Source organism: Bubalus kerabau, chromosome 4 (genome assembly GCF_029407905.1).
Source record: "Bubalus kerabau isolate K-KA32 ecotype Philippines breed swamp buffalo chromosome 4, PCC_UOA_SB_1v2, whole genome shotgun sequence".
Lineage (NCBI taxonomy): Eukaryota > Metazoa > Chordata > Mammalia > Artiodactyla > Bovidae > Bubalus > Bubalus kerabau.
This window is the reverse complement of record NC_073627.1, coordinates 68,501,942-68,524,320: the sequence shown is the minus strand read 5'-3', so window position 1 is coordinate 68,524,320 and position 22,379 is coordinate 68,501,942. Positions and strand designations below refer to the sequence as shown.

The 22,379-nt window shown below is 38.3% G+C and overlaps 1 protein-coding gene across 10 annotated transcripts in view; it reads left to right on the top strand.

Moving 5' to 3' along the window:
* LOC129649800 (uncharacterized) overlaps window positions 1-22,379 on the top strand; it is a 210,774-nt gene that overhangs the window by 24,248 nt on the left and 164,147 nt on the right. For all 10 annotated transcript variants that reach the window (XR_008713283.1, XR_008713282.1, XR_008713285.1 and 7 more), the window contains one exon: window positions 17,283-17,393. Coding sequence is in view for 4 of the 10 variants with exons in the window: in XM_055577660.1 (XP_055433635.1) it covers window positions 17,283-17,393 (111 nt within the window). In the remaining 6 variants the exon portion in view is untranslated. The remainder of the gene's footprint in view (window positions 1-17,282; window positions 17,394-22,379) is intronic.

Sequence of the window (22,379 nt, the reverse complement as noted above, 5' to 3'; positions counted from 1 at the left end):
ATTGGAAAAGACTCTGCTGGGAGGGATTGGGGGCAGGAGGAGAAGGGGACGACAGAGGATGAGATGGCTGGATGGCATCACTGACTCGATGGATGTGAGTCTGAGTGAACTCCAGGAGTTGGTGATGGACAGGGAGGCCTGGCATGCTGCGATTCATGGGGTCTCAAAGAGTCGGACACAACTGAATGACTGAACTGATACTGATACTGTGTTGGTGTTTTTCTTTCTGGCTTACTTCACTCTGTATAATCGGCTCCAGTTTCATCCACCTCATTAGAACTGATTCAAATGTATTCTTTTTAATGGCTGAGTAATACTCCATTGTGTATATGTACCACAGCTTTATTATCCATTCACCTGCTGATGGACAACTAGGTTGCTTCCATGTCCTGGCTATTATAAACAGTGCTGCGATGAACACTGGGGTACACGTGTCTCTTTCATTTCTGGTTTCATCATTGTGTATGCCCAGCAGTGGGATTGCTGGGTCGTATGGCAGTTCAATTTCCAGTTTTTTTTAAGGAATCTCCACACTGTTCTTTATAGTGGCTGGACTAGTTTGCATTCCCACCAACAGAGTAAGAGGGTTCCCTTTTCTCCACATCCTCTCCAGCATTTATTGCTTGTAGACTTTTGGATCGCAGCCATTCTGACTGGTGTGAAATGGTACCTCATTGTGGTTTTGAATTGCATTTCTCTGATAATGAGTGATGTTGAGAACCTTTCATGTGTTTGTTAGCCATCTGTATGTCTTCTTTGGAGAAATGTCTATTTAGTTCTTTGGGCCATTTTTTGATTGGGTCGTTTATTTTTCTGGAATTGAGCTGCAGGAGTTGCTGGTATATTTTTGAGATTAGTTTTGCCAGATGCTTCATTTGCTATTATTTTCTCCCATTCTGAAGGCTGTTTTTTCACCTTGCTTATAGTTTCTTTTGTTGTGCAGAAGCTTTTAATTTTAATTAGATCCCATTTGTTTATTTTTGCTTTTATTTCCAATATTCTGGGTGGTGGGTCATAGAGGATCCTGCTGTGATGTATGTCGGAGAGTGTTTTGCCTATGTTCTCCTCTAAGAGTTTTATAGTTTCTGGTCTTATGTTTAGATCTTTAATCCATTTTGAGTTTATTTTTGTGTATGGTGTTAGAAAGTGTTCGAGTTTCATTCTTTTACAAGTGGTTGACCAGTTTTCCCAGCACCACTTGTTAAAGAGATTGTCTTTTCTCCATTGTATATCCTTGCCTCCTTTGTAAAAGATAAGGTGTCCATAGGTGCGTGGATTTATCTCTGGGCTTTCCATTTTGTTCCATTGATCTATATTTCTGTCTTTGTGCCAGTACCATACTGTCTTGATGACTCTGGCTTTATAGTAGAGCCTGAAGTCAGGTAGGTTGATTCCTCCAGTTCCATTCTTCTTTCTCAAGATTGCTTTGGCCATTCAAGTGGGCTTTATCCCAGGGATTCAAGGATTCTTCAATGTCCAAAAATCAATCAATGTAATACACCACATTAACAAATTGAAAAATAAAAGCCATATGATTATCTCAATAGATGCAGAAAAAGCCTTTGATAAAATTCAACATCCATTTATGATAAAAACTCTCCAGAAAGCAGGAATATATGGAACATACCTCAACATAATAAAAGCTATATATGACAAACCCACAGCAAACATTATCCTCAGTGGTGAAAAATTGAAAGCATTTCCCCTAAAGTCAGGAACAAGACAAGGCTGCCCACTCTCACCACTACTATTCAACATAGTTTTGGAAGATTTAGCCACAGTAATCAGAGCAGAAAAATAAATAAATAAATAAAAGGAATCCAAATTGGAAAAGAAGTAAAACTCGCACTGTTTGCAGATGACATGATCCTCTACATAGAAAACCCTAAAGTCTCCACCAGAAAATTACTAGAGCTAATCAATGAATATAGTAAAGTTGCAGGATATAAAATCAACACACAGAAATCCCTTGCATTCCTATACACTAATAATGAGAAAATAGAAAGAGAAATTAAGGAAACAATTCCATTCACCATTGCAACGAAAAGAATAAAATACTTAGGAATATATCTACCTAAAGAAACTAAAAACCTATATATAGAAAACTATAAAACACTGGTGAAAGAAATCAACTGCTGCTGCTACTGCTACTGCTAAGTCGCTTCAGTCATGTCCAACTCTGTGTGACCCCTTAGACGGCAGCCCACCAGGCTCCCCCGTCCCTGGGATTCTCCAGGCAAGAACACTGGAGTGGGTTGCCATTTCCTTCCCAATGCATGAAAGTGAAAAGTGAAAGGGAAGTCACTCAGATCGCGAAGTCGCTTCGTGATACCATGGACTGCAGACTACCAGGCTTCTCCATCCATGGGATTTTCCAGGCAAGAGTACTGGAGTGCGGTGCCATTGCCTGAAAGAAGATATTAATAGATGGAGAAATATACCATGTTCATGAATCAGAAGAATCAATATAGTGAAAATGAGTATACTACCCAAAGCAATCTATAGATTCAATGCAATCCCTATCAAGCTACCAACGGTATTTTTTACAGAGCTAGAACAAATAGTTTCACAATTTGTATGGAAATACAAGAAACTACTTTGTCTATCATTTTTTGTCACTCTTGATTGTGCTATTTGATATTAACAATTTTCATCTTCTGGTAATCCTTGATAATTTTCCATAGCATTTTGCTTTGCTCACATGGTTGCTTTGAGTTTAACCTTCAGTTCTGAAAATGATATTTTTCCTGCATTTCTGATTGATTCCTAAAATTCAATAAAGCATTTTTGGTATTCCTTCATTTTTATTTTTAATGAAATATGAAAGCAGGATAACACATTTACAGAAGACTTGGAAAATACAGAGCAATGTTACATATAGTTCCACTTCCATACTTTCGGTGTTTCCTTCACTTTTAAAAATATTTTTATAACATTTTGAATCTCATTTGGAAATATTACATTATTATTTTTAGATATATCTTTCTGGAATGACTTAATTTTATATAGAAATGTTATTATGATATTTGCTTATTTCTTATCAGAACTTTGGGGACTAAACTTAATATTTGTTTTTTGCTTTTTTCTTTGTTTTTAAATTAAGTTTATTGACTGAGGCATGTTATGGGATAGAGGCTTTTTTTTTTTTTTTTTTTGAAAGTCTGCAGAATTCCTTTTCTTGTGCTTTTGTAAAGTTCAGCAACATGCCAGTAACTTCTACAATCAGCTCCATCCTCTAAGGTCCTTAGATATCATCACACCCAAAACTCCTGTTTCACTGCAACAAAAGCTAGACAAACTAAAAATCAATGACTTTTCTTAAACTCATAAAAGAACCAAGATCGCAGGGTAAACTGCACCTGAGAAACCTGAAGAGACAGTTGCATAGGTATCTTCTCACCTAGCTCTGGAGCCAGCAGAGCCATAAAATGGTGGGAACACTTAAATATTATTAATAATTTTGATGACTTGATGAAGTCTAACTGGGAACTAGCACGACAGTGAACTCCTGCAAGCTCCAGTCTTAGGGTACTCCTACCTGCCTGTTTGTTTTTAAAGTTCTCAGGCCTGACAGATTCATTTTTGTGTGTCTCTGGGTCTTCCTGCACAATTTCTATGCCATGGACTCTTGTAACCAATATCATGAAAATATCATGTCTACTAGTGGCTCATCTGATTTTCCTGGTGTCTCAGACGGTAAAGAATTTGACTGCAATGTGGGAGACCTGGGTTTGATCTCTGGGCTGGCAAGATCTCCTGGAGGAGGGCATGACAACATACTCCAGTATTCTTACCTGGAGAATCCCATGGACAAAGGAACCTGGCAAGCTACAGTCCATAGGGCTGCCTAGAGTTGGACACAGTTGAGCAACTAAGCACAGTGGCTCATTATCATGATCTCATATTTGGGCACTTGAGGGAAAGTGTTGCTCCGCAAAACTTGTAGATGTTGGGTATGGATATTTGTTTTTATTATTTAATCTCCCTTTGCTGTTTTTATTGCTGCATATGGGCAGATCCAAAAAGCTATATCCTCAATATTATCTTTCCAGGATCCCCTTTAAGTTTTTCCCTTTAAAGACACTTCTTCAAAGCCGCATAGAACAGGCATGCTTTCATTCCTTTGGGTCTGAGTCATATTGCCAAAGCTACTTTAATGGATCTGGAAATTTTAGTATTTATTCTGGGTTGTCCTATACCCAATTTAAAGCCATGAATTCTTTTCCTAAGGTAGCTTAAAACCATAAGTTATTTTCCTAGGAAATATTGAAATTTGAGGAAGAAAGCTAGCAGTGCACAGAAACTTTTTGACTTTCAAGCTGAAAAATTCTTAAACATAATACACAATTGTTCACTATGTAGTTCAATAAAGACTCATAGGGAAAGGTGTATTTGTCAGATTCCCAATATTAAACCAGTTGTCTCACATCTTTGGTCATTTAATTACTCACTAAAACATTGCTGATAGATTTCTTTTAACTTGTACTGTTCTGCTTCCTCCTATTATTTTTTTGAACTTCTTATTTAAATCTTTATAAAATGATAAAGTTTCCAGAAATACATATTCTCATATTCATAAAATATCATATTTTCTATATAAGAAAATATAATCCATCATTATATAAAAAATATATATATATAAATATACATTTAAGAACTTGTATCTCCTTCCAATATCTAATTTAGTGTATTTACTTTCTACATCTTTCTGTTCCAATAAAATATCTATTAACTAAAATAGGAGATTAAAACATGATATAGGCTGTCAATTTTTCTAGTTCTCTCTCAGTTCTTCAAGGTTATTTAAGTTATATTTGATATTACTTCTAGCTTATTTATTCCCATCTTATATTAATTGGATAATATATAAGTTATTTCACTTTCCAAACTATTTAGGATAGTTCTTATCATATGAATCAGATAAATTCAAGTTTTCAATGAATTTAATAATTTTTGGTATGCTCTTCACTTTCATGAAACACTCCACGAAATTAGGCATTTTGTAATTTCATTACCTTGTGGTGTATTTAGCTAATGATGGAATTTTATGAGTCAAAGTGGTGCAGTGGGGAGAATCCTGAACAAGAAGGATTGATTATTGAGTTACAGTCCAAGATATACAATACCTTGCACTAGAGAAAGTGTGCCAATTCATTGGAAAAGTCCTGATACTGGGAAGGATTGAGGGCAGAAGGAGAAGGGGATGACAGAGGATGAAATGGTTGGATGGCATCACTGACTCAGTGGACATGAGTTTGAGCAAACTCTAGGAGACAGTGAAGGACAGGGAAACCTGGCATGCTGCAGTCCATGGGGTTGCAAAGTGTCAGACTGAACAACAGTTAGCAACTGAACAACAACAAAAACAGAAGCTGTATGTCAATGTCAGTGCCCTCTACCCCCACTGCTAGATGCTATGTTAATTTCTGCAATCCTTAATATTCCAGGAAATGATACAGTTATCTGTGCCTTACCATATTTGATCTAGTGCTTGGCTTCCAAACTTTCAGTTGAAGGATGATTGCACTGTTGGATGAAACACATCTTCTCTCTGCATGTTGGTCCTTCCATGCTGTGGAAGTTCAGTGAGTGCAATGTGTCTAGCATTTCATGGCCCCTGCACTTCTCCACCAGAAGTAGACTTCTCTAGTATGGGAACTTGGAGGGAGAAAAAAAAGTTGCTTGGCATATCCTCTCCTGTCTTCATAAAACTGCCTTGTCTCAGAGGCAGGCTGTCCCTACTGTGGAGTAGCCAGTGCCAGGCCAGAGTCTCTTAATGGCCAAATCCTCTTCCTCTTTTGGAAACAGGCTGATGAGGAGAAAGCATAGAGTCCCTGTTACTCTCCTCTAGTGGTAATTTTGCATCAGCAGCATGCTCTGATCCTTGGATTAAGGCAGGTGAGCTTCATTTTTCTGAGACTAACATCAATGGCCCCAGTATCTAATGAATCAGCCTTTAATCTATAATAAATAAATAAGTAGCTAGAGTAAAAATTGGGAACCCAAATATAAGTAGGGTGAAAAAACGTGCATGGTCAGGATGGGAAACTAAATTTTTGTGACCCTTTGTGACATACTAGGTCATACATATTTAATATAACTTAATTTTTAACTTTCAAGAATACTGAGGTCATCAAGTCCACAGTGGGGAGGCACAATAAAGACAAATTTCAAATACAGGAAAAAGAAAGACTTTCTGTATCTATGAATTTAGACTTTATAGTGTTAAACATCGTTTGCTACAAATATTCATTTATCATCTAGGTTTTCCATATTTCTTTAATAGATAAGTCATATTAAGGACCATACTTATGATAAGTAAGATGGCTCAGAGGGTAAAGTGTCTGCTGCAATGCAAGAGACTCGGGTTTGATCCCTGGTTCAGGAAGATCCCCTGGAGAAAGAAATGGCAACCCACTCCAGTACTCTTGCCTGGAAAATCCCATAGAGTGAGGAGCCTGGTAGGCTATAGTCCACGGGGTTGCAAACAGTCGGACACGACTGAGCGACTCTTTCACTTTCACTTTCATTAAGGACCATATATACACATTATGTAGCACAGGTATGTAAGATGCAAAGTTCTGAATAGACACTTTAGGGGCCAATGAATGTGATGATTTAGTCATCAAGTCACATCTGACTGTGCAACCCCATGAACTATAGCCTGCTGTGCTCCTCTGGCTGGAAATTTTGAGGCAAGAATACTAGAGTGGGTAGACTTTGAATTCTCCAGGGGATCTTCCCAGCTCAAGGATTGAACCTGGGTCTCCTGCTTTGGAGGCAGATCCTTCACTGACTGAGCCACCCTGTGGTAGTAAATACATGTGGTATTATTGCTGCTACTGCTGCTAAGTCGCTTCAGTCATGTCCGACTCTGTGTGACCCCATAGACAGCAGCCCACCAGGCTCCCCTGTCCCTGGGATTCTCCAGGCAAGAACAATGGAGTGGGCTGCCATTTTCTTCTCCAATGAATGAAAGTGAAAAGTGAATGTGAAGTCACTCAGTCGTGCCCAACTCTTAGCGACCCCATGGGCTGCAGCCTACCAGGCTCCTCTATCCATGAGATTTTCCGGGCAAGAGTACTGGAGTGGGGTGCCGTTGCCTTCTCCGAAGTGGTATTATTAGGCTAACTAATTATATTTTAAGGTTGTTTTTAGAAGCTGTCAGAACACTAGTGGCGTAGTGAATTCTTGTGGTTTTCCCACATGGCTCAAGGATTACCATTGCCCCCTCCATGTAAAACACATGAGGTATCTACTGGATATTTATATGTAAGGTAGAAATATTATAGCAAATTTCATACTGAATTTGGTGTTTAGTGGAAAAACAAAAGCAAAAACCAAAATTTTCAGATTTTTAAAGGTAAAAGGGAGAATACAAGGTTTGTATATACCAAAATATACATATGAATAAATCAAATCCCTTATGATTATAGAGTGGAAGTGACAAATAGATTCGAGGGATTAGATCTGATAGACAGAGTGCCTGAAGAACTATGGATGGAGGTTTGTGACACTGTACAGGAGGCAGGGATCAAGACCATTCCCAAGAAAAAGAAATGCAAAAAGGCAAAATTGTTGTCTGAGGAGGCCTTAAAAATAGCTGAGAAAAGAAGAGAAGCCAAAAGCAAAGGAGAAAAGGAAAGATATAAGCATATGAATGCAGAGTTCCTAAGAATAGCAAGGAGAGATAAGAAAGCCTTCCTCAGTGATCAATGCAAAGAAATAGAGGAAAACAATAGAATGGGAAGGACTAGAGATTTCTTCAGGAAAATTAGAAATATCAAGGGAATATTTCATGCAAAGATGGGCACAAAAAAGGACAGAAAAGATATGGACCTAACAGAAGCAGAAGATATTAAGAAGAGGCAGCAAGAATACAAAGAACTATACAAAAAAGATCTTAATGACCCAGATAACCATGGTGGTATGATCACTCACCTAGAGCCAGACATCCTGGAAACTGAAGTCAAGTGGGTATTAGGTAGCATCACCATGGACAAAGCTAGTGGAGTTGATGGAATTCCAGTTGAACTATTTCAAATCCTGAAAGATGATGCTGTGAAAGTGCTGCACTCAATATGTCAGCAAATTTGGAAAACTCAGCAGTGCTGAATCTGAAACTCCTATACTTTGGCCGCCTGATGCAAAGAACTGACTCATTGTAAAAGACACTGATGCTGGGAAAGATTGAGGGCAGGAGGAGAAGGAGACGACAGAGGATGAGATGATTGGATGGCATCACCAACTGGATGAACATGAGTTTGAGCAAGCTCCTGGTGTTTATGATGGACACATAAGCCTGTGTTCACAGGCTTGGAAAAGGAAAAGCAACAGGACTGGAAAAGGTCAGTTTTTATTCCAATCCCAAAGAAAGGCAATGCCAAAGAATGCTCAAACAATCACACAATTGTACTCATCTCACACGCTAGTGAAGTAATGCTCAAAATTCTTCAAGCCAGGCTTCAACACTACATGAACTGTGAACTTCCAGATGTTCAGTCTAGATTTAGGAAAATCAGAGGAACCAGAGATTAATTTGCCAATATCTGGTGGATCATCAAAAAAGCAAGAGAGTTCCAGAAGAAAACATCTTTTGCTTTATTGACTATGCCAAAGCCTTTGACTGTGTGGATCACAACAAACTGTGGAACATTCTTAAAGATATTGGAATACCAGAGCACCTGACCTGGCTCCTGAGAAATCTATATGCAGGTCAAGAAGCCACAGCTAGAACTGTACAAGAAGCAACAGACTGGTTCCAAATTGGGAAAAGAGTACGTCAAGGCTGTATATTGTCACCCTGCTTATTTAGTTTATATGCAGAGTACATCATGCAAAATGCCAGGTTGAATGAAGCACAAGCTAGAATCAAGATTGCCTGGAGAAATATCAATAACCTCAGATATGCAGATGATACCACCATTATGGCAGAAAGTGGAGAGGAACTAAATAGCTTCTTGAGGAAAGTGAAAGATGAGAGTGAAAAAGCTGGATTAAAACTCAACATTCAAAAAGCTAAGATACAGTTCCATAACTTCATGGCAAATAGATGGAGAAACAATGGAAACAGTGATAGACTTTGTTTTCTTAAACTCTAAAATCATTGCTGATGGTGACTGCAGCCATGAAATTAAAAGATGCTTGCTCCTTGAAAGAAAAGCTATGACCAACCTAGACAGCATGTTAAAAAGCATAGACATTACCTTGATGACAAAGGTCCATCTAGTCAAGCTATGGTTTTTCCAATAGTCATGTATGGATGTGAGAAATGGACCATAAGGAAAGCTGAGCACTGAAGAATTGATGCTTTGAAATGTAGTGTTGGAGAAGACTCTTGAGAGTCCCTTGGACTGCAAGGAGATGAAGCCAGTCAATCCTAAAGGATATCAGTCCTGAATATCCATTGGAAGGACTAATGCTGAATGTGAAACTCCAATACTTTGGCCACCTGATGCAAATAACTGACTCATAGTAAAAGACATTGTTGCTGGGAAAGATTGAGGGCAGGAGGAGAAGGGGATGACAGAGAATGAGATGATTGGATGGCATCACCAACTGGATGAACATGAGTTTGAGCAAGCTCCTGGTGTTTGTGATGGACACAGAAGCCTGTTGTGTTGCAGTCTATTGGGTTTCACAGAGTCAGACACGACTGAGTGAATGAACTGAACCAAACTGAATATACTAAGATAATCATTTTCTAGGATTTCCCCCCATTTGACTTTATATTTATTTACTTTAATGCTATACAACTGGCATTATGTGGTTAGTTGGCTAGTGAATGTAAACAAAATATATTTTATCCACCCTGATTTACCTTTGAGTTTTTATAACAATTTTTGCTGAGATATATTCCGGTAAGTTCATAAAATGTAACTGTACTGAATACAAACTGCAATGATCAAAACTTGCCTATTTCCCCAGGTTCTTGGTTGAGTGTTTTCAGGACTTTGATACTGTATATTCTTGTTCAGTTACTAAGTTATTTCTGACTCTTTGTGACCCCATGAACTGCAGCACACCAGGCTTCCCTGTCCTTTAATATCTCCCATGGTTGGCTCAAGGTCATGTCCTTTGAGTCAGAGGTGCCATCCAACCATCTCATCCACTGTTGTCCCCTTCTCCTCCTGCCCTCAATCTTTCCCATCATCAGGGTCTTTTCCAATGACTCAGTTCTTTGCATCAGGTGGCCAAAGTATTGGTGTTTCAGCTTCAGCATCAGTCCTTCCAATGGATATTCAGGACTGATTTCCTTTAGGATTGATTGGTTGGATCTCCTTGCAGTCCAAGGGACTCTGAAGAGTCTTCTCCAGGACCACAGTTTGAAAGCATCAGTTCTTCAGTGCTCAGACTTCCTTATAGTCTAGCTCTCACATCCATTCATGACTACTGTATATACCCTAATAATTATTTGGAGTCTTTACAAAGGTCTACTTGAAACTGAACATTGAGTTATTGAGAAGGTAGCTGTCAGAAAAGTACAGTCAATTCCATGTAGTACTGACTACAGGAATCCCAATTCTAACTGGGTACTCAGAATTTCTCCTGCTGATGCTAAGCAAAATAAGGAGATGGGAACAAAAGAGACCAAAGTCTTGGAAACTTAAAAAGGAAAATTTGTTTTTAAAAAAAAAATTTTTTTTACAATGCTGTGTTGATTTCTGCCTGCAACAATGAAAATCAGCCATAATTTTACATATATCCTTTCACTCCCTCCTCTCCCCCATCTTATCCCTCTAGGCATCAGAGAGCATCAGCCTGGGCTGCCTGTGCTGTACAGCAGCTTCACACCAGCCAATCATCCCACACATGGTAGTGTGCATATGTTGATGCTACTGTCTCCATTTGTCCCACTGCCTCCCTCCTCCATTCTCTGCATCTGTGTCTCCAATCCTTCCTGGAAAATAGGTTCATCAGTACCATTGTTCCCAATTCCATACATAGGTGTTAATATACTATCTTTGCTTTTCTCTTTCTGACTTGCTTCACTCTGTAAAGCAGGGTCTAGCTTCATCCATATCACTGGAACTCAAGGAAATTTTTTTATCTCAGAATTTACTTTCTTTGGCATTGTACTTGCAGAGCAGTTTGCTTCTCAGGCCTTGATTTAGCTCTAAAATTGGGGGGAGTGCATCTCAAAGCTGCTGTAATAGACCTATAGCATTATTGTGCACTTTTATTAGGGTGCCTTTATGATATCATTTGATACTATTGTAAAATCTCTGGGTTTATTCTATCATGGGCAAAGCATCTTATGAGTTGAGAAATACAGCAGAATATGAAGGTACAGGTTTGGAAATGGAGCAATCTTCAGGTTAATAACATTAATATTTAACTCAGAGATTTTTTTTTTTTAGGCAAAATCTAATCTATGTGAGAATTTCATTGACATATAAAAAGGGTAGTTACTGGTATTGACAGTGTTGATTTAGGAAGGTGAGGGCAGGAGGGACCCCATCTGCTTCCAGAAAGAGTTACAACACTTATGGTTTAATCCCAACAGGTACATAGAGAGAACAACCAGGGAATGCTGGACAAATTTTTTTTTTTCTCCATCCCTGTTGCTTCTTTTTGCAATGGTGAAGCTCAATAATGTGAAACTCCTGTACTCTTTTTTGCTCTTTTACTCATTTAATGGGTCGGAATAATTGAGTGATAAATTTGGGAAGGACAACCAGAACATGACTTGTATCTCATCTAAGTCAGCTGACCATGAGGCCACAGAGACCTCTGCTCTTCCCAGGGCCTCCCACACAGGCATACATGCTCTAGCCATAGACTTATGTGAGAGGGTGGATAAGAAAGCCTGTTTCTGTCTTTTGGGGATGGAGTCTCTGCAAATTCCAAATCTCATCCCAAAGCTATGAATGCTAACTGAGGCTGTTATGAGTTGTGTGTGTGTATATTTCTCAAGAAACTACTGAAAATCTCCAGGATCAGAAAAATAGAAAATCATATTTAAGGCAAGAAAGATCAGCAGGGTAATTATAAGAGTGACATTTGGAAAAGCAAGAGGAATTGGGCCATTACCCTGTTGCCTGTGTAAACAGAGCTGTGGGCTACAGATTTCTTCTCAGTTTGAGTCCTAATGATTATCATTAAAATGAAGTCACTGGACTTCTTCCAATGGTGGGGGGAAGGCACACAAGTACTTAGATGGAAAATTATAACATGTATGTTTCATGCACAGAAAGAAGAATATAATGACCTCAATTCTCAACCTAATTTCTTTAGGGCGAATGAAAAGCACTGCATAACGATAAGAGGAAAAATGAAATAGAAAACATAGTAACAAAAAATCAATGAAAGTCAAAAACTGGATGTTAAAGATCAATAATACGGTAAATTGCAAGCCAGGCTGATCAAGAAAAAGATCAGAACTTGCCGATATTAGTAATGAGAGTTAATATCACTGTAGATTTTATAGATAGGAGAGGGAAAATAAGAAAATATTATAAATGCATTTAATAAAATAAATTCAGTAATTTGGAAGAAACAAAAATGTCCCTCTAAAGACACATGGACACAGTGAGGAAAGGAGAGGGTAGGGTGAATAGAGAGAGTAGCATGGAAGCATATTTATTGCCATATGTAAAATAGATAGCCAATAGAAATTTGCTGTATGATGCAGGGAGCTCAAAGATGGTGCTCTGTGACAACCTAGAGGGGTGGGATGGGGTGGGAGGTTGGAGGGAGATTCAAGAGAGAGGGAACATATGTAAAACTGTGGCTGATTTGTGGCAGTGTATGGCAGCAATTGGAATTCCATCACCTCCACTAGATTTGTTCGTAGTGATGCTTTCTAAGGCCCACTTGATTTCACATTCCAGGATGTCTGGCTCTAGCTGAGTGATCACACCATCATGATTATCTTGGTCATGAAGATCTTTTTTGTACAGTTCTTCTGTGTATTCTTGCCACCCCTTCTTAATATCTTCTGCTTCTGTTGGGTCCATATGACAGATGGTGATTGCAGCCATGAAATTAAAAGAGGCTTACTCCTTGGAAGGAAAGTTATAACCAACCTAGACAGCATATTCAAAAGCAGAGGCATTACTTTGCCAACAAAGGTCCATCTAGTCAAGGCTATGGTTTTTCCAGTAGTCATGTACGAATGTGAGAGTTGGACTGTGAAGAAAGCTGGTGCCGAAGAATTGATGCTTTTGAACTGTGGTGTTGGAGAAGACCCTTGAGAGTTCCTTGGACTGCAAGGAGATCCAACCAGTCCATTCTAAAGGAGATCAGTCCTGGGATTTCTTTGGAAGGAATGATGCTAAAGCTGAAACTCCAGTACTTTGGGCACCTCATGTGAAGAGTTGACTCATTGGGAAAGACTCTGATGCTGGGAGGGATTGGAGGCAGGAGGAAAAGGGGACGACAGAGGATGAGATGGCTGGATGGCATCACCGACTCCATAGTCGTGAGTCTGAGAGAACTCCGGGAGTTGGTGATGGACAGGGAGGCCTAGCGTGCTGCGATTCATGGGGTCACAAAGAGTCGGACACGACCGAGAGACTGAACTGAACTGAATTAATGGCAGAAACCAACACAATATTATAAATCAGTTATTTTCCAATTAAAAATAAATAAATTTTTAAAAGATCAGATCAGATCGGATCAGATCAGTCACTTAGTCGTGTTCGACTCTTTGCAACCCCATGAATCACAGCACGCCAGGCCTCCCTGTCCATCACCAACTCCCAGAGTTCACTCAGACTCACGTCTATCGAGTCGGTGATGCCATCCAGCCATCTCATCCTCTGTCGTCCACTTTTCCTCCTGCCTCCAATCCCTCCCAGCATCGGAGTCTTTCCCAATGAGTCAACTCTTCACATGAGGTGCCCAAAGTACTGGAGTTTCAGCTTTAGCATCATTCCTTCCAAAGAAATCCCAGGGCTGATCTCCATCAGATGGACTGGTTGGATCTTCTTGCAGTCCAAGGGACTCCCAAGAGTCTTCTCCAACACAACAGTTCAAAAGCATCAATTCTTCGGTGCTCAGCCTTCTTTACAGTCCAACTCTCACATCCATACATGAGCACAGGAAAAACCATATCCTTGACTAGATGGACCTTTGTTGGCAAAGTAATGTCTCTGCTTTTGAATATGCTATCTAGGTTGGTCATAACTTTCCTTCCAAGGAGTAAGCGTCTTTTAATTTCATGGCTGTAGTCACCATCTGTAGTGATTTTGGAGCCCACAAAAATTAAGTCTGACATTGTTTCCACTGTTTCCCCATCTATTTTCCATGAAGTGATGGCACCAGATGCCATGATCTTTGTTTTCTGAATGTTGAGCTTTAAGCCAAGTTTTTCACTCTCCACTTTCACCTTCATCACTTCATCTCCTTCATCCTCTTCACTTTCTGCCATAAGGGTGGTGTCATCTGCATATCTGAGGTTATTGATATTTCTCCCAGGAATCTTGATTCTAGCTTGTGTTTCTTCCAGCCCAGCATTTCTCATGATGTACTCTACATATAAGTTAAATAAACAGGGTGACAATATACAGCCTTGATGTACTCCTTTTCCTATTTGGAACCAGTCTGTTGTTCCATGTCCAGTTCTAACTGTTGCTTCCTGACCTGCATATAGGTTTTTCAAGAGGCAAGTCAGGTGGTCTGGTATTCCCATCTCTTGAAGAATTTTCCACAGTTTATTGTGATCCACACAGTCAAAGGCTTTGGCATAGTCAATAAAGCAGAAATAGATGTGTTTCTGGAACTCTCTTGCTTTTTCCATGATCCAACGGATGTTGGCAATTTGATCTCTGGTTCCTCTGCCTTTTCTAAAACCAGCTTGAACATCAGGAAGTTCACAGTTCACATATTGCTGAAGCCTGGCTTGGAGAATTTTAAGCATTACTTTACTAGCGTGTGAGATGAGTGCAATTGTGCGGTAGTTTGAGCATTCTTTGGCATTGCCTTTCTTTGGGATTGGAAAGAAAACTGACCTTTTCCAGTCCTGTGGCCACTGCTGAGTTTTCCAAATTTGCTGGCATATTGAGTGCAGCACTTTCACAGCATCATCTTTCAGGATTTGGAATAGCTCAACTGGAATTCCATCACCTCCACTAGCTTTGTTCGTAGTGATGCTTTCTAAGGCCCACTTGACTTCACATTCCAGGATGCCTGGCTCTAGGTCAGTGATCACACCATCGTGATTATCTGGGTCATGAAGATCGTTTTTGTACAGTTCTTCTGTGTATTCTTGCCATCTCTTCTTAATATCTTCTGCTTCTGTTAGGCCCATACCATTTCTGTCCTTTATCGAGCTCATCTTTGCATGAAATGTTCCTTTGGTATCTCTGATTTTCTTGAAGAGATCTCTAGTCTTTCTCATTCTGTTGTTTTCCTCTCTTTCTTTGCATTGATCGTTGAAGAAGGCTTTCTTATCTCTTCTTGCTATTCTTTGGAACTCTGTATTCAGATGTTTATATCTTTTCTTTTCTCCTTTGCTTTTTGCTTCTCTTCTTTTCACAGCTATTTGTAAGGTCTCCCCAGACAGCCATTTTGCTTTTTTGCATTTCTTTCCATGGGGAGGGTCTTGTTCCCTGTCTTCTGTACAATGTCACGAACCTCATTCCATAGCTCATCAGACACTCTATGTATCAGATCTAGGCCCTTAAATCTATTTCTCACTTCCACTGTATAATCATAAGGGATTTGATTTAGGTCATACCTGAATGGTCTAGTGGTTTTCCCTACTTTCTTCAATTTAAGTCTGAATTTGGCAATAAGGGGTTCATGATCTCAGCCACATTCAGCTCTTGGTCTTGTTTTTGCTGACTGTATAGTGCTTCTCCATCTTTGGCTGCAAAGAATGTAATCAATCTGATTTCGGTTTTGACCATCTGGTGATGTATGAAAAGGCAAAATGATAGGATACTGAAAGAGAAACTCCCCAGGTCAGTTGGTGCCCAATATGGTACTGGAGATCAGTGGAGAAAGAACTCCAGAAAGAATGAAGGGATGGAGCTATACCAAAAGCAATACCCAGCTGTGGATGTGACTGGTGATAGAAGCAAGGTCCGATGCTGTAAAGAGCAATATTGCATAGAAACCTGGAATGTCAGGTCCATGAATCAAGGCAAATTGGAAGTGATCAAACAAGAGATGGCAAGAGTGAATGTCGACAGTCTAGGAATCAGCGAACTGAAATGGACTGGAATGGGTGAATTTAACTCAGATGACCATTTAAAAAGATACATGTAACCAAATCTCACTCAACAAATGATAGCTAATATTTTAAAAACCCTCCACAAAGAATCCTTTAGACCAAAGTGGCTTTCAGTTCAGTTCAGTTCAGTCACTCAGTCGTGTCTGATTCTTTGCGACCCCATGAATCGCAGCACGCCAGGCCTCCCTGTCCATCACCAACTCCCGGAGTTCACTCAGACTCATGTCCATCGAGTCAGTGATGCCATCCAGCCATCTCATCCTCTGTCTTTCCCTTCTCCTCCTGTCCCCAATCCCTCCCAGCACCAGAGTCTTTTCCAATGAGTCAACTCTTCACATGAGGTGGCCAGATGTATTATACAACAACAAAAAATACTTGGATAAAATATTATCAAACTCTTTAGGAAAACTAAAGTAAAATGAATGCTTCCAACTCATCTATGAATCAAGCATTACCTTGACACCAAAAGCAGACAAAAATATTACAAGGAAAGAAAACTATGAACCAGTATCCCTCATGAACACAAGTAAAGACATTCCTTTTAGTTTCTTACATGATTGAGAATACATATGTAAATGTAATTCATCCATATGTATAAAGGATATTATATCATGACCAAATGGGGTTCATTTTGTCAATGTTCAAAATGATTTACACTTAAAAAATAAATATATTTCAACATTTTAGCAGACTGAAAGAGTAAAATTGTGAATTACCTGAAAGATGATGGAAAAATCATTTCATGAAGTACAACTATTCCTGCTTGAAGCTTTTTTCAAACTAGAAACAAAATGGAAATTTTTCAACCTGACAAAGGCCCCTTAAAAAATCCAGAGCTGATACTTTAAAAATATTCTGTATACGTTTCTCCCTAAGGTCAGGAATAAGACAAGAATATCCATTCTCATGCTCCTATTCAACCTTATGTTGTGATTGTAGTCAGTACAGTAGGCTCAAAAAAGGAATAGAAGATATCCACTTTAGTCACAGTTGTAACTGAATATGACTTTACTTTGCATTTATTCTTTTTTTTTTTTTAAAGAAACTTTTTATTTTGTATTGTGGTATAGCTGATTAACAAACAATGTTGTGATCATTTCAGGTGGACGACAAAGGGATCGAACCATTAGATATACATGTATCCATTCTCACACAAACTCCTCTCCCATCTGGGCTGCCATATAATATTGAGCAGAGCTCCATCTACTATACAGTAAGTCTTTGTTGGTTATCCATTTTAAATATAGCAGTGTTTACATGTCCATCCCAAACTCCCTCACTACCCTTTCTCCTCTGCACCCCCACCACCCAGCAAACATAAGTCAATTCTCTAAGTTTGTGAGTCTCTTTCTGTTTTGTAAGTAAGTTCATTTGTATCATTTCTTTTAGATCCACATGTAAGGAATGTCATACAACATCTCTCCTTTTCTGACTTACTTCACTCAGTATTCCAATCCCTAGATCTATCTATGTTGCTGCAAATGGCATTGTTTCATTATTTTTAATGCCTGAGTATATTCCATTGTTTATCTGTACCACCTCTTTATCCATTCCTCTGTCAGTGGACATTTAAGTTGCTTCCATGTCTTGGATATTGTAAATAGTGTCATAATGAGCCCTGGGGTACAGGTATCCTTTCAGATCATGTTTTTCTCAGGGTATGTGCCCAGGAGTGGGATTGCAGGATCATACTCTATTTTTAGTTTTTTATGGAACCTCCATACTAATCTCCATAGTGACTGTAGCCATTTACAGTCCCACCAGAAGGAGGGTTCCCTTCTCTCCACACCTTCTCCAGCATTTATCTTTTGAGTATTTTTTAATGAAAGCCATTCTGACTGGTAAGAGGTGATATCTCATTGTAGTTTTGGTTTGCATTTCTCTAATAATTAGTGATATTGAACATCTTTCTATGTGCCTGCTGGCCATCTGTTTGTCTAGGGGTATAATTCTCACTTAGGATCATAATTTTCACATTAGAATATATGCTTGATAAAATCGTATGCAGGCAGATTTTTCCTTTAGCACCTCAAAGAAGTAGTTTTGCCAATTTCTGGCTCCCAAAGTTTTTGATGAGAAATGAGCAAATATTTTAAATTATCATTTTTGTGTCATGTTCTGTTTCTGCTATTTAAAATTTCCCTTTAACTTTGGTTTTCATCACTCTGAGTGTGCTTAAACTAAGCATGGATTCCTTCATATCTGATGTTCTTGGAGTCTTCTAAACTTTGTAAATAAGGAAACTTTTTTTTTTCCACCAAATTAGCAAAAATCAAATGGTCTTCTTTCAAATTTTTTCTCTGTTCTATTTCTGGAATACTAAGCACATGCATGTTCACCATTTTGATATTGTTCTATAATTCCCTGAGTCATCATTTATTTTTCTCTTTTCTTTAAATAAGATGATTTCTATTGGTCTTTCTTCAGACTCATTAAGTCTATTCTCTTGATATCTCCTTTCAGTTATTATGTACTTCCAGTGACTTTTTTTTTTTTGATCTCAGAAATTGTGTTTTTTATCTCTAGAATTTCCACTGGATTCTTTTTCATAGATACTGTTTTTCTCCTGAGACTCCCTACTCTTTAATTAACCAAGAAGATGTCTTCCTTTACCTCATCAAGAATAATTATAATAGTGGCTTAAAATCTTTGCCTACTAACTGCTCATTTCAACATCTTGGGATGTTGATTTTATTTTCTGTTAAGAATGGATTACCTTCTTTAGTTCTTGAAATGTTGATTAGTTTGGGATTTTTATCCTCCCTTAGGCATAAGTAAGTTTGTGTATTTTGTTCAGAATAGTTATTATCTCCATGGAGATTGCTTTGGTAAAAGATTACTCAGTGTGCTAGAAGAAAAATGGTCATACATTGGCATTAACTCACTCTATGAAATATTTTATTATTGTTTTATTTCTTTAGCTACACAACACATTTTCCATTTCATGCACATTTAACTTTTGTTATTCTTTATTCTTGCATTTCCACACTTCTTTCTAGGATCATTTTTCTTCTGAATATTGTCATCTTTTCTTTAGCATAAATTTTGCTGGTAACAACTTCCCTCCATTTTTGTTTCTTGAACATCGTTTTTTACCCTCTCACCTTAATACTTCTTGGTTGTTTTAGCTGGTTATATATTCATGTTAGAAGTTAATTTTTTTGCACACACTGAAAATAATAGTTCATGATCGTCTGATTTATATTATTTTGTACTGTCCCCCATTATTGATTCTGTAAAAATACTCTTTTTTCTCTTAAAGATATTCTTGTGTGTATATATATATGTTTAATTATGATGCACCTAGATTTCTTTTATCTTTTTCCTGCTTGGTGCTTGCAAAACTCCTTAAATATGTGCTTTATTATCTTCTGCACTTTCAGTTCCTTGAATCCAGTTATCTCTCCTGTGTTCCATTTGATTTTCCTTACATATTCCATTGACTTTAACACTATTGTCCCTTAGGTTATGTTCTGTGTTTTGTATTTTTCTGTGTTCCTGGACTTCTAAATTTATATTTTTCTGATATGTCCTCAAGCTCACGTTATCTTGTTTGTGGCTAGGCTGGGTCCTATCTATCTTTACCCACTGAATTAATAATTTCTAAGCTGTTTAGGCTTCTCAATATTTTAGCTCTAGAATTCCTGTGTGTTTTACTTTTTATATATTCTATTTATTTGCCAGTATTATCTGACTTACCTTATATAGCCACAGGTATTTTAAGATCTGTATTAAAACCTCACTTTTCTTAATACAGTTCAGTTTGTGTATATTTTATTTTTTGTCATTATGTTGTGAATGTATATTTATATTTCAAATGCCTATGTTTTTTTAAAAAGTGCCAGCTTAATGTTATATGTGAAAATAATATAGACATCATTGGAGATCTATAGTATTATTTATCATTTAAAAGATGTCTCTTTGCTGTAGGTAAGAAACTAGAAACACTAATAATTCAGGATTATATTAATCAAATCAGGAATGAATTTATCTCCAGTTCAATTTTACTCCTATTTTATGACCTTCAGGGGTCATGAACCAAAGATAGTAGACAGGAGTGATGAACATGTGCTTTTTGTAGATGAGCCTTGACCTTCCACTTGCTTCCTAGTCCTATGAAATTTCTGATTGTTTTGCTCAGCTTTTCAGTTCTTAGGGCATCTCAGAAAGAATGTATGTTTGGCTCTAGGATATTGTTGTTCAGCCACTCAGTCATGTCCAGCTATTTGTGACCTCATGAACTGCAGCACACCAGTCTTCCCTGTCTATCACCATCTCCTGGAGTTTGCTCAAACTCCAGGAGATGGTGATGCCATCCAACCATCTCATGCTCTGTCATCCCTTCTCCTCCTGTCCTCAATATTTCCCTGCATCAGGCTCTTTTCTAATAAGTCAGCTCTTCACATTAGGAGGCCAAAGTATTGGAGTTTTAGCCTCAGCATCAGTCCCTCCATGAATATTCAGGATTGATTTCCTTCAGGAATGAATGATTTGATCTCCTTGCAGTCCAAAGGACTCTAAAGAGTCTTCTCCAACACCACAGTTCAAAAGCATCAATTTTTCAATGCTGAGCTTTCTGTATGGACCAACTCTCACATCCACGCATGAAAACTGGAAAAACCATAGCCTTGACTAGATGGACCCTTGTTGGCAAAGTAATGTCTCTGCTTTTTAATATTGTGTCTATATTGGTCACAGCTTTTCTTCCAAGAAGCAAGTGTCTTTTAATTTCATGGCTGCAGTCACCATCTGCAGTGATTTTGGAGCCCAAAAATGTTAAGTCTATCACTGTTTCCATTGTTTCCCCATCTACTTGCCAAGAAGTTATGGGATCAGATGCCATGATCTTCATTTTTTGAATGTTTATGTTTAAGCCAGTTTTTTCAATGTCCTCTTTTACTTTTATCAAGAGTCTCTTTAGTTCATCTTCACTTTCTGCCATAAGGGTGCATATGTATGATCATCTGTGTATCTGAGGTTATTGATGTTTCTCCCACCAATCTTAATTCCAGCTTGTGCTTCATCCAGCCCATCGTTTCACATGATGTACTGTATATAGGTGTTAAATAAGGAGGGTGACAAAATACAGCCTTGATGAACACCTTTCCCAATTTGGAACCAATTCATTGTTCTATGTCTGGTTCTAACTGTTGCTTCTTGACCTGCATACAGGTTTCCTAGGAGGCAGGTAAGATGTTCTGGTATTCCCATCTCTTTAAGAACTTTCCAAAATGTTTTAATCCACACAGTCAAAGGCTTTAGTGTAGTCAGTGAAGTGGAAGTAGATGTTTTCTCAGAATTCTCTTGCTTTTTCTATGATCCAGTGGATCTTGACAATTTGATCTCTGGTTCTTCTGCCTTCCTCTGATCATCTGAAAGTTCACAGTTCACATACTTCTGAAGCCTAGCTTGGAGAATTTTGAGCATTACTTCACTAGCATATGAAATGAAAGCAATTGTGTGGTAGTTTGAACATTCCTTGGCATTACCTTTCTTCAGGATTGGAATGAAAACTGATCTCTTCCAGTCCTGTGGCCACTGCTGAGTTTTCCAAATTTGCTGGCATATTGAGTGCAACACTTTCATAGCATCATCTTTTAGGATTTGAAATAGCTCACCTGGAATTCCATCAACTTCACTAGCTTTGTTCATAGTGATGATTCCTAGAACCCTCTTGACTTTGTATTCTGTGATGTCTGGCCACCTCTTCTTAATATCTTCTGCTTCTGTTAGGTCCATACCATTTCTGTCCTTTATTGTGCCAGTCTTTGCATGAAATGTTCCCTAAGTATGTCTAATTTTCTTTTCCATTCTATTGTTTTCCTCTATTTCTTTTCATTGTACACTTATGAAGGCTTTCTTATCTCTCCTTGCCATTCTTTGGAACTCTGCATTCAGATGGGTGTATCTTTCCTTTTCTCCTTTGTCTTTTGCTTTTCTTCTTTTATCATATTAAAATTCAGCATATACTAGTTGCTGTGCCTGGAAGACCCCTCACCAGCCCTTCCAACCCACCCCTCAGTCTATATCCTTCACATCTACAGGTATCACTCTACCACTTTACCCATTAAGCCTTTCCTCACTCTCTACCTTTTCTTAGGAAGTGAACTCACTTCTGCATCTGTATTTACCTGTTTCTGCTGTAACATAATATGACATAACATGTCTTTCTGAAATGCTTTTATGCAACAAGTGTCTG